The sequence below is a fragment of the Vicia villosa genome, linkage group LG4 (genome assembly GCF_029867415.1).
Source record: "Vicia villosa cultivar HV-30 ecotype Madison, WI linkage group LG4, Vvil1.0, whole genome shotgun sequence".
In the NCBI taxonomy this organism is placed as follows: domain Eukaryota; kingdom Viridiplantae; phylum Streptophyta; class Magnoliopsida; order Fabales; family Fabaceae; genus Vicia; species Vicia villosa.
The window spans coordinates 87,298,704-87,310,403 of record NC_081183.1 but is presented as its reverse complement, the minus strand read 5'-3'; the positions used below and the strand labels follow the sequence as shown (position 1 = coordinate 87,310,403).

The 11,700-nt window shown below is 34.5% G+C and overlaps 2 protein-coding genes across 2 annotated transcripts; one reads left to right on the top strand and one right to left on the bottom strand.

The window, feature by feature from the left end:
* Window positions 1–551: 551 nt before the first annotated feature.
* On the bottom strand, window positions 552–6,250 carry LOC131597479 (uncharacterized). The gene is made up of 3 exons (XM_058870175.1): window positions 5,710–6,250; window positions 2,409–3,207; window positions 552–750 (listed from the first exon to the last, which is right to left on the bottom strand). Exons 1-3 carry the CDS (start codon window positions 6,248–6,250, stop codon window positions 552–554), a joined length of 1,539 nt encoding a protein of 512 aa, XP_058726158.1.
* Window positions 6,251–8,784: 2,534 nt separating this feature from the next.
* On the top strand, window positions 8,785–11,388 carry LOC131597478 (uncharacterized). The gene is made up of 5 exons (XM_058870174.1): window positions 8,785–8,909; window positions 9,084–9,275; window positions 9,761–9,954; window positions 10,067–10,776; window positions 10,981–11,388. The coding sequence occupies exons 1-5, from the start codon at window positions 8,785–8,787 to the stop codon at window positions 11,386–11,388; spliced, it is 1,629 nt and encodes a 542-aa protein (XP_058726157.1).
* Window positions 11,389–11,700: the final 312 nt, after the last annotated feature.

Genomic DNA, 11,700 nt, shown 5'->3' with positions numbered 1-11,700 from the left:
GGTCCTTCTTGGGAAACGTAAACAAACTCAAGTGCGATATAAACAACATCATGCCCTAACTAGTCATCTCAAGCCACACGTCAGAAAAAAAGAGCAGTGAATCATTTCAATGATGAGAAGATATTTAAGGCACCTCTCTCCCAGTAGTTTTGAAATCGAACCAAGACGTTTCCACTTCAAATCTAAGTGAACAACATCTTCGGAGGCCAACCAAAGGCCCAAAAGCGAATATCTAATTCATTCCAAATGACTGTATAAAAGTTATCACACGAGATATTCAAGGTACAATTTATGATCTCCACTTTTTACTCCACTCATATAGTATTCTAAACTGAATTAAATATTGAAGTGCTAATTTTACAAGTTCCCCAATATCGTCGTATCGGAGATCAACTCCACTAATTCGTAACTCTTTACCATCAACATATACTGGATTCTAGTTTCGTAATATATATATATATATATATATAAGGTAAAAGCGGGTTTAAGAAAAGTGAATGAGATTATTATAAAGCATGATAAAGAAACAGATAAAAATAAAAAAAATATTTTTAAAATAAAACAGATTTAATTATAATGATCGGAATACAAATGAGAGCACAAACGATAATTCTTGTGACAAGTCTTTGAAAAGTAAGCCGTTCTGATTGTTGAACCCTACGGACAGGGACGCGGTTGGGCTTAAAACAACTGCAAGAGTTCGTAAAGTTGGAAACATCTCCACATCTGTAACAAAATCTACATAGACACCTGCAATTTTAGCATATGATTTAAATTATAATTTTCAATTAAGAATCAACCATAGTGAAGAAAAATAAAAGAATTGGAACTTAAGGGTCCGTTTGGTTGGAAGTAGATGGAGGGAAGGGGAGGGAATATTTATAAACAAATATGTTTGGTTCATTTTTTATGAGGGGAGGGGAGGGGAGCAAATTCACTCCTCAACTCACTTTTTGCTCCCCTCCAAATTGGGGGAATTTGGAGGGGAGGGAAGATTCATTAATCAAAATTTTATTAATTTTCCTATTTTATCCTTAATTATTTTTTTAATTCCAAGATTGCTCTTATTGAATCATTAAAGACTAGATTTTTCTGTGTTATTTCACGTTTCATTTTTCTTCTATTGTGCGGTTGCTATTTGTGACTTGTTGCTCTCAGGTGAATTTTTTCCTTTTTATTTTGTTGAATTTTCCTTTTTGATATTATGTTGTTTTTTAATAATAATAACATCCTTATATCAGTTCTTATTTATAATATACAATAGTAATAAGATTTTTTTGTTATACTATTAATAATAATAATAATAATAACAATATGCAAATATATTATATTTATGTTATAAATAAAGATTTTAAGTTTAATATTATTTGTCCAATTTTTTTAACATTCTAACATTATTTTATGTATTTTAAATTATAGAAATTATTTTATTGGATTAGATGAATCATCAAGATTAGATAATGGTTTGATTTGCGTTGAAGATCTATAGTTCAACTAATGTGTGTTGTTGTTTACTATTATAGTATGATTGATAAACGAACAAGTTTTTATTTGGAGAAATTTACTCAATACTATTGTTATATAGAATTATTTTTACGAAGTACAAATAACAATATTTATAAGAATAAAAAGGTAATTTAATTTTAAAATCCCTCTCCTCCCCTTGTACATGTGTCGTTAAAAATCCCTCCCCTCCCCTCCCCTACTTTGAACCGAACATATATTTAGTTAAGTTCCCTCCCCTCCTTCCCCCTCCCCCTCCCCTCCCCTCCCCTCCCCTCCCCTCCGTTAAACCAAGCAGAAGGGAAAAATGTGGAGGGACCGTAGCTTAAAGATACAGCCTGAACTGTCTACTCTCTAGTACTCCAATCCAAGCTTAATGCGGTCGATATCATCGATACATTAAACATCATCCTAAGCTGTAAAATTCACAATCCATGAACCTAACAATGCCACATCCCTACATAGCCTAATCTTAGGACCCATGCAAAATAGAACTTTTCAATTGCTCAAATTGGAAAAATTGAAACCTAAAAAAATTCCCCGATCCAATGCTTCAATGATGAAATTCCAATGAAAGTTGAAAAAACCTTTTCTAGTAGAATTTTTTTTTAAGCAAGATATTATATAAGGGAGAACAAAAGGTTCTCCAACTCAATTACAGGAGAAAGCTATAAAACTCAGACAAAAAAATTACAAACCAATTATTATTACGAGTGAAAAACAACTTATCTTAGAGAACTAGTAAAAAAGAAAAATTGGGGTGAGTAATTTTCCCATAAAACTTCTGTGGTTACAACTATATATTTTGAAAATGCTGCAAGTCTGCAACTATATATTTTAAAGCTAATAATGCAAACATTGGCCATAAGAATACTAAAAGATAGATGATTAAAAAGAAAAGGAACCTGCATGTCATGTGGTTGCATCCCGCAGATCTGGCAACATAAACTCTGCAATTAGGGCATCTCTTCCACTTCTTGTCCTTGGCAAGGCGCATCAACATAACACCTTCGTTACTTTTATCATCGGCATTCAGTTTCTGGAACTCAATGCATTCGATTCCTTCATGCCATGTAACCTTACATTCTGCACAGAACATCCTCTTACAATTCGGACATTTCGATCTTCTAATAACCTCCTCCTTCCGGTCTTTGATCATGAGAACCGAACAGTCTGCAAAGGGACAATAAACTTTCAATGAAACATCAAACATAGCCTCGCAAGATGCCTTCCCCCACCGATCATAAATCTCTGCTGGAAGAATCCTACGACAACTCTCGGCTTCCAATAAACTAGTGCACCCAATAAATGGACAACGAATGTTGGTGACGTTGTTTTGCAGATTTGAAAAAATGTACATAACAACGCACTCGCAGCAATAAGTGTGGGAACAAGCTATGATGCAGAAAGCTTCTTTCATTGGTTTAGTGTCTGTGCAGATTTCGCAAACGAAAGGAATGTAACTGATGATCCTAGGATTGTTGTCTTGTTGGCTGCAAAGATTGATGATGGCGGAGATGTTTCTGTCTGGGGAGAAGAGAAATGGTTTGATGACCACCGTGGTGGACGGTGGAACACCGCCTCTTCTTCTCGTTGTTGTCACCATTAGGGTTTTGTTGTGGCTTTGGTGAATGAGTTGAGAGAGTCTCCCACTATCACTCTTTTCACTGCTACAATGTGCAGCAAATCCGTAAAACGTGGATTCTGTTAAAGAAAAATTGACATAGTAAGCAAACTATTTTTTTTTGGGAACTTAATTTGTTTAATAATTATATAAATCTACAATCAACAATATAAGAAACGTATTTTTTTTTCGACTTTATTCTGGTTCCGCCATGTGACACCCTTAGAAGAGAGTTTCAGATTTTTCTAATTTAAAGGTGAACAAGTCCATACGCCCATCAGTATTTTACTATGGTTTATTTAAGTAAATAAAAATTGATAAATTACATTTGAAACATAAATATGATCAAATAAAAAGTGAGATGTACTAGTTGAAATAACTAAGCATAAATGGGCCGGCTGTGCTTCATCATCACGGCCAGTTAGAGGCTTTAGGGAGGCTCCTTTTGTCGGCTAATATTCGCTTGGGACAGTAGGATAAAGTTACATGGAATCATGAGATAGATGGTAAATTTTCGGTTTTCTCTTGCTATTACATTCTTAATAGTAGACATTTTTCTTTCGGTCCGGCAAATCGCTTTGACTCGGTTTTTAAAGATGTGTGGAAGGTGGAGGTCCCGCTTAAGGTAAAAGCTTTTGGTTGGCGTTGTTTCCTCAATAAAATACCAACCAAAGATTTACTTTTGAATAAAGGTATCCTCGATAGTTCTTCGAGTGTTGATTGCGTCCTTTGCGAAGAAGTAAATGAATCATTGAAGCATACTTTTTAAAGTTGTCGGAATGCCAAAATTGCTCGGAGGGAGATGGCCGATTGGATTGGATTGAGTCATAAATGTTTTGAGGATATGAAGGAGAGTTTTTGGTATTGGAGTAACTTTTGTAGATCAAAGAAGGTTAAAAAAGGGAAGGAGGGAACTATTTGGCTTGCAATTCTTTGGAGCATATTTGGTTGAAAAGAAATGACATTGTCTTTAACAACGCGTCTTGGAACTCTAGAGATGTCGTATGGAGTTGTAAAGCTCTTATATGGAGATGGTCATTTATCGGGAAAATTATGCGTGCCAATTGTAATTTCTATGAGTTTAGTAATAACCCATTGTTTTACTTAAGCTAGATTTCAATAGGAGTGTAATTTTTTTTGTTGGGATAGACATTGTACCCGTTGTATCTTGTTCTTTGAGTTTATAAATTTGTTTCTTGCTTTTAAAAAAAAAAAAACTAAGTGTAAATTTTTTATTTATGCAAATAAATGGTTGATATATATAAATTAATAATTAGAAAAATAAACAATATGATAGAATAAGATTAATATTTTAAGAAATTTCTATAGAAAAAAATACATTTTTTGTTTTATAAAGAATAAATGACTAAGTTAATGAAAGTTTTAATAAAAGTATTAAAATCATACAAAAGAAAAATATTTTATTAATTGCATTCAGCAAACTCGAACCATATTTAATTTTGTTGTTAGTTTTAGTTAATGGTTAATTATAATACATATTTGTAAAATTTAAATGTATTTTTAATTTCTCTATTTGATGGTTCATAACGTTTTGTTCCTCCATTTTAAAAACTAAGGTTAGTACAAGGTGTGTTTTTTTTTTTTTTTTAATTTAAAAAAGTCTGTGGTGGCTTTTTATAAATTTCTTAAAATGTAAAATAATATTATATTAAAAAATAATAATTCCATATATTAATAACAATATTAGCAATAAAATAATAAACTACACCACCATTAGCGTTTTATATTTTAAAATTTCTAACTTATTTTTGGGTTAAATATGTGAGAAAAAAATTAAATATCCAGGTTAAAAAAATATCTAAAAAAATAAGTATTTCAGAAAATTTACCAAAGTGTCTAGGTTTGGCAGCATACCCTGGCGCCAAACCAAATGTCGCATTGGTTGTGAAATAGCCATATCAAATGGCGTAAATTTTATGAAGATAGGGCAAGCTATATGAAATGGCGTAAACTTGTTGTTGTTTACACATAGGCGCCATTTGAAATGGCTCCTATGTGTTAGGTTTTTTTTAAAAATACTCTACTTCGTTTCATTTCGCGCAAAGTTTTCAATTCCGGTCTTTGATTTTCGTAAAATTATCTGACACGCCGATTTCGTAAAATTGTTATTAACCCTAATTAATGTTTGTGTTGTCGATTTCGCCTCTTAATAAAGTAGAGTTCATTGATTAAAAATATGTTACAAATTTGATACATTATCGTAAAAATATGTTACAAAGTTGATTAAACATGCGATGAGGTTGTTCCACGACTAGGACATTTCTTTTTATTGTGTCCTAGTTGACGATAAATGCTACATTTTCTTTCCATTTTGTCATGCACGTCCATTTCGGTTCGAATACGAGTACTGTTGGGGCAACCCTTTTTATTTCGTCGCATTGTGTCATTATGCCAAACTACCTCCCCATCATACTCAGGCCAATAATCCTCCTTTGCTACCACTGGAAATGCCACACTGTATACTTGGAGCAATGTCTCAGCCTTGTAAATTGGAGATAGTAGTGATAATGCGTCTCAGTGCGCAAATGCACATGCTGTTATGACATGTTAGCAAGGCATACGAAATGCTTGAAACTTTCCACAGTCGCACCAATGCTCATCTAGTAGAACCCTATATTGTTGTCTCGGCAATCCTTCATTGTGGTCAATGATATCTCGAACACTGAAGGTGCGGTTGAATCGATCAAAAGCAGTTACATGATGACTATTGGCCTTTACTGATTGTTCTTTCATAATTTTTATGCAACTCTCGTTGAACAGTTGACCCGATTCTTTAACAGCACTCCACCTTGTACCTCTTGTTGAGAATATCGAAGTCATCCTAAAGTAGGTTGCCTCCACCAGTGCAGTGATAGGAAGGTTTCGAATGCCCTTAAAAATACCATTCATGGATTCTACTAGATTTGTTGTCATGTGGTCCCATCGCACGTTGTTGTCGTAAGCCCTGGTCCATTTCTCCCTAGAAAGATTATCAATCCAACTTCCCGCATCCGGATTTGACAATACAATTTCACTCCAATAATGTTGGAATGTAAGTTGAGTTAATGCATATCCTGCATTGACCAGTGTTTTCCGGAGGTGCCTATCCTTAATCTCCCGCATGAAATTCTGGGCAATATGGGGAAGATAGTATACATGTGTTGATGGTGGGTGTTGTCATCCGTTTGCTGGATTGTTGCAAGCACTTTCAATGGAAGCATGCCTATCAGAGATTAAACAAAGATTAGGTTTAGGAGCAACATATTCTCGAAGATTCTTAGAAAGAAACTCCAACCCGCGGCAGTTTCACCTTCCACTATTGTGAATTCTACTAGAAATAAATTATTGTTTCCATCTTGCGCAACAGCCATCAACATGGTTCCTTTGTATTTACCATATAACCAAGTTCCATCGATTTGCAGTATCGGTTTACAATATGCAAACCCTCGTATGCAAGGTTGGAAAGCCCAGAAAAGGTGATAGAACATTCCATTTCCTTGGACACGGGTTCCATTTGGGGCATGCGCTGGCAATGTCTCTAGAATAGAAACGGTGTCAGGAGCATATGTTTGAAGCGCAATTAGGTAACGTGGAAGATTTTTGTATGGCTCCTCCCAATTGTCGTACACAATTTCAATGGCCTTTGTTTTCTCTATCTAAGCCTTTTTGTAGGATGGAGTATAGTTGTATGTTGTAACGATATGCGAGATAATTGTTTTCACCTTCAGAGACGGGTCACAGTTGATAAGAGGCAAGATCTCCTGAGAGATAAGATCATAACTAAGCTTTGTATGATCTTGGGAAGTTTTAGAGTAAGAAGGTTGTTCTGAACTGGGTAAACACTTCCTTGTGTCTGTTACTATTTATAGTTTTGCTCCATAGTGTTTAGTCCTCAGATATTTGTGTCGTGACATCTCCTCCGACATCTCATATCTGATACCAGAATTTAGCACAAGATAAGCAACAAGCAAGCAAGGCAATGTGATCAGATGAATCCTTGAGAAAGTTGATGGAAGTTAAGATTCAGATAAAGTCCCAAGATCATAATTGTATCAGATGAATCCAAAGTTCATAAATGAAGTCTCAAGTGTCAAATTAAGTTCAAAGCATCAGGTGAACCAAGTATCATATGAATCAAAGGATCTCATATGAACCAAAGTCTAAACTCCATAAGCATGGGAAATTAACATTAAGTCCACACAAAATTATTATGAGTTTTTTAGGGTTTTTCCTTCACTACAACAAATAACGCTTTTTATGACGAAGCTTTCACCACATACGATAAAAACCCGCTGGTACATGTGACTGGAACACCTTGTACTATTTGAAAAATAATAATAATAAATCAATTACCTAAGATTTTAATAAAACTGACATAAATATATACCCAGGATGTGAGGTTCAAATTCCCAACTCCTTTTATTTAATGTTTTATATGGAACCAAAAAGGCACCTATATTTTTGTATAGATTTTACGACGGATATATTACCTCGGTTTTCTGTAAAACAGAGATAAAAGCTCACTAATTTTTTATTCTTTTTGCAAACAAAAAGGTGCCTTTATTTTTTTATAGATTTTATGTCGGCTAGGTTACCTTTGTTTTTTATATTAACCAAGATAAATACTCTTTATCTTTTTAATTCCTTAAGTGTCTACCTAAATAAATTTTTGAGCCCCAATCAAAGAACACTAATTCTCCAAGCAACGAAATAACATTTCTTCTCCAAGGAGCCGTAGGGAACGAAAAACTCTCTCATCAGTATGTTATTGTTGTTGATCCCCATTAATGTTTCTCTTGTTGTTCTTGTTGTTGTTCTCCATTACTACTGTTCTTATTGTTGTTGAGAAAAACATTACTTTGTGTTGTTTTAGGTTTTGGTTTTGGTGTTTTGGATGGTTAACATACAAATAGTCTAAAGAGTTAATGAATATGGGAAAGACAACAAGATAATTTACTGTAAGTTATAATTTTTATGTATGGAGCATTTCCTTTATTTTTCGTTTTGGTTTTATTTATATTTAGTAGCATATAACCATAGGATGAAAGCTTATAGATTAATGTGTATAAAACCATAGAATGAAATGTCTAAATTAGTTGTAACCTTAAGCTGACAGATAAGAAACCATAGAATAAAACTTTCATTAAATAAAATTAAAAAAAGGTCATTTTTTTGTAATCATATCTAAATCCTATAGCTGAGAGAAAGTTTGACCAAATAGAATCTGCTTCTTCATTATCATCAGAATCGATGATGACTGGCCTTATAACCTTTCTTCTTCTTGATATCCTCTTCATGAGAGCTCTCCTGGGTCTCAAAGGTTTGGTAGAAGGGTCTCTTTCAACGGCTTGGACCTCTACATCCATAATAGCTACTATTCTCTCAATATTGGTGGTAGTGAAGTTGTGGTTACACCGCTTGTTGATGTGTAGAAGGCTGGTGAAGCTTCCAACTCTTTTGGGGACATCCAAGGGGCCTCAACCTCTGATGGGGTAATTTTGGGTAATAACATCAATACCTCTCCCCAGGAAGAAGATAGTAAATCATACAACGAGTATGTGGATGCTACTCAACTTGTGAAATATATCCTGGAGACTCAAATTGACTCGGCTCTCAAAGCACAAGTCATGAATTTTTGAAATGAATCTTAGGAAAACATGGCTGAGATGGAGAAAGATGATGAAAATGGTGTCGACCTCTTTCCTGACAAGTACTTCCAATTGGTATTAAAAAAAAATAGGAGAAATAGAGAAGCCCTAACTTTAAGCAATACTAGACCAAGGTATAGTCCCAGCAAACTTTCTCTATGAATTGCCTCTTTTGGAATATAAGAGGAATTGCTAATAAAGCCTCCAGGCTTGCCCTTAAAAGAAGATTCTCAACAATACTCTTAACTTTGTTTTTCTTGTTGAATCTTGGATGAAGTTCGATAACTTCGCCCATGATGGCTGGACAGGTTAGATTTCAAACTCTTTGCTGTTAATAATAGGGATATCTTATTGCCTAACATATGGTTCTTTTGTAAATATAATCTTGAGCCCTCTATTGTTAATATTGATGATCAACATATAAATTTCACCATTGATTCTCACAACACCACTTTAGGTTTCTCTGTAATTTATGCTTCTACTAGCTATGTTCATAGAAGGTCCCTTTGGAATTCTTTAAGAATCTTTCCAATAATATCCCTTGGACCTTTGTGGGGGACTTTAATGCTATTGTGTGTGCCTCTAAATACAAAGGAAGCCACCAGCGTGCAAAAATCCCTATGGAGGACTTCTTTAATTGGTCTGACTTAAATCAACTTATTCACATTCCCACTCTTGGTAACTCCCTCACTTGGGGCAATGGGAGAAAGGGAAAGCATATAACATAAAAGCGGCTTGACTAATCTATTTGCAATCTTGCAATGTTGGACTCTTGTAAATCTGTTGTTTGTAACACCCTTACTAAGGCTAAATCTGATCACTATCCCATCCTTTTATCCATAAAGCTTGATGACGTTGTTTTTAAAAGCCAATTTAAATTCTTAAAGATTTGGTCCTTGCACGAGGATTGTGAAAGACTTATTAAGGAAGTCTGAAAAGAAAAAGTTTATGGCTGCCCCATGTTCATTCTAGCTAAAAAACTTAGATATCTTAAGGATTGCCTTAAGGTTTGGAACAAGCTCACTTTTGGGAATGTTCATGATTCTGTTAGCTTGGCTGAAGGTTACTCTGATTTTTTGCAGGAAAGGGAAACTAAAGCTCAGCTTGATTTTGAAAAGGCTTTATACATGGAAGGGGAGCTTTGGAGGGAGAAGTCTCGAATAAATTGGCACTTGCAAGGTGATAGAAACAAAAACTTTTTTCATACTTATGCAAAAATTAAAAGGAAAACCAAGATGATTTCTTCTCTTATAATAAATGGTAAACTTGAAACTGAAAAATGTGATCTTAGAAAAGCACATAGAAAACCATTTTAAGAATCTTTTTAACTGTGATTTTGTGGATAATGATTATGACTTGATTCAAAGAGTTATTCCTTATCTTGTTAATGAGCAAATGAATGATAGGTTGCTGAATTTACCTAGCCCTGAGGAGATTCACAGTGTTGTGCTTAACCTTAACATTGACTCAGCCCTTAACCCTGATGGATTTGGAGCAATCTTCTTTTCCATGTTTTGGGAGATAATCAAACTTGATGTTATTAACGATGTCAACCAATTTTTATTACGAGAGTGGATCCTTCCCAATCTTAGTGCTAACAATCTAATTATGCTGCCTAAGTTTAAGGATGCTAGTAGCATTAGCCATTATAGACCAATTGCTATAGCTAACGTTAAATACAAGATAATTTCGAAAATCCTAGCTGACAGGTTATCCTCCATTCTCCCTACTTTAATCTCTCCTGAGCAAAAAGGATTCATAGCTGGCAGAAACATTAAGGATGACATATGCCTTACATCTGAAACCATAAATCTTCTTGGAAATAAAAGCTTTAGTGGGAATGTTGCCCTCAAAATAGACATTACTAAAGCTTTTGACTCCTTGAATTGGAACTTCATTTTTAAAACTCTAACTACTTTTGTCTTCTATTCTAAATTTTTTTCTTGGATTCACACTCTTCTCAATTCTGCTAACCTTTCTATTGGCTTAAATGGTAATCAGGTAGGTTATTTCAGTTGCTCCAATGTTGTGAGACAGGGGGATCCTCTATCTCCCCTCCTCTTTTTCTTGGCTAAGGATGTTATAAGAAAAGGCATCTCTGAGCTTGTGCACCTGAATCAAATTAACCTTATTCAGGCTAATAGACACTGCAGAGTCCCTTCTCATACTTTTTTTGCTGACGATATATATTATGATTTTTTGTAGGGGCATGTTAAATCTCTAACTTCCATTTCTAAGCTGCTGAAGGACTATGCCTTTTGTTCTAGCCAAATTTGCAACTCTAATAAATCTATCATTTATGCAGGAGGAATGGCCCAAGATAGACATAACAGACTGGCTGCTATCATTGGATTCTCTATAGATTATCCTCCCTTTGTATACCTTGGTGTTCCTATATTTATAGGTAAGCCAAAATCTAAGCACTTATCTTTTCTTGCAGATAATATTAAGATCAAGCTAGCGTCTTGGAAGGTTAAAATGCTTTCAATGGCCGGAAGACTCATGTTGGTTAAGTCTGTTATTCATAGTATGATGGTGCACTGCATCAGCATTTACAACTTGCCATCCACTATCATTAGCAATATTGAGCGATGGATGCGTAACTTTATCTAGAGTGGTAATGTGGATAAGAAAAAGCTTGTAAATATGGCTTGGAAAAAGTGATTTTCCAAGACTTCTGAAGGCGGGCTAGTCATCATCTCACTGAAACATTGTAATACAGCTTCTAACATCCATCTATGCTGGAAATTTCTTAATCAGAATCAATCTTGGTCCAAGCTTCTTATTGCTAGAGTAAAAAAGAAAGGTAAGCTAATCAACTATACAATCAAGTCCTCATTATGGAAAGGCTTCAAAGAAGTTCATGATATGGTGTTGGAAAATTGTACTTGGATTATTGGTATTGGGAAAATAATTAACTTTCGA

Excerpts from the sequence above, each read along its gene's own strand:
- LOC131597478 (XM_058870174.1), top strand. The coding sequence starts at position 8,785 with ATGGCTGAGATGGAGAAAGATGATGAAAATGGTGTCGACCTCTTTCCT. Across the intron at positions 9,276-9,760 it reads ACTAGCTATGTTCATAGAAG|ATATCTTAAGGATTGCCTTA; the intron begins GTCCCTTTGGAA and ends TAAAAAACTTAG. Across the intron at positions 9,955-10,066 it reads AATAAATTGGCACTTGCAAG|AAAAGCACATAGAAAACCAT; the intron begins GTGATAGAAACA and ends ATGTGATCTTAG.
- LOC131597479 (XM_058870175.1), bottom strand. The coding sequence starts at position 6,250 with ATGCGGGAGATTAAGGATAGGCACCTCCGGAAAACACTGGTCAATGCA. Across the intron at positions 3,208-5,709 it reads TGGAAAGTTTCAAGCATTTC|AATCCACGTTTTACGGATTT; the intron begins GTATGCCTTGCT and ends TTTCTTTAACAG. Across the intron at positions 751-2,408 it reads TGCAACCACATGACATGCAG|GTGTCTATGTAGATTTTGTT; the intron begins GTTCCTTTTCTT and ends CTAAAATTGCAG.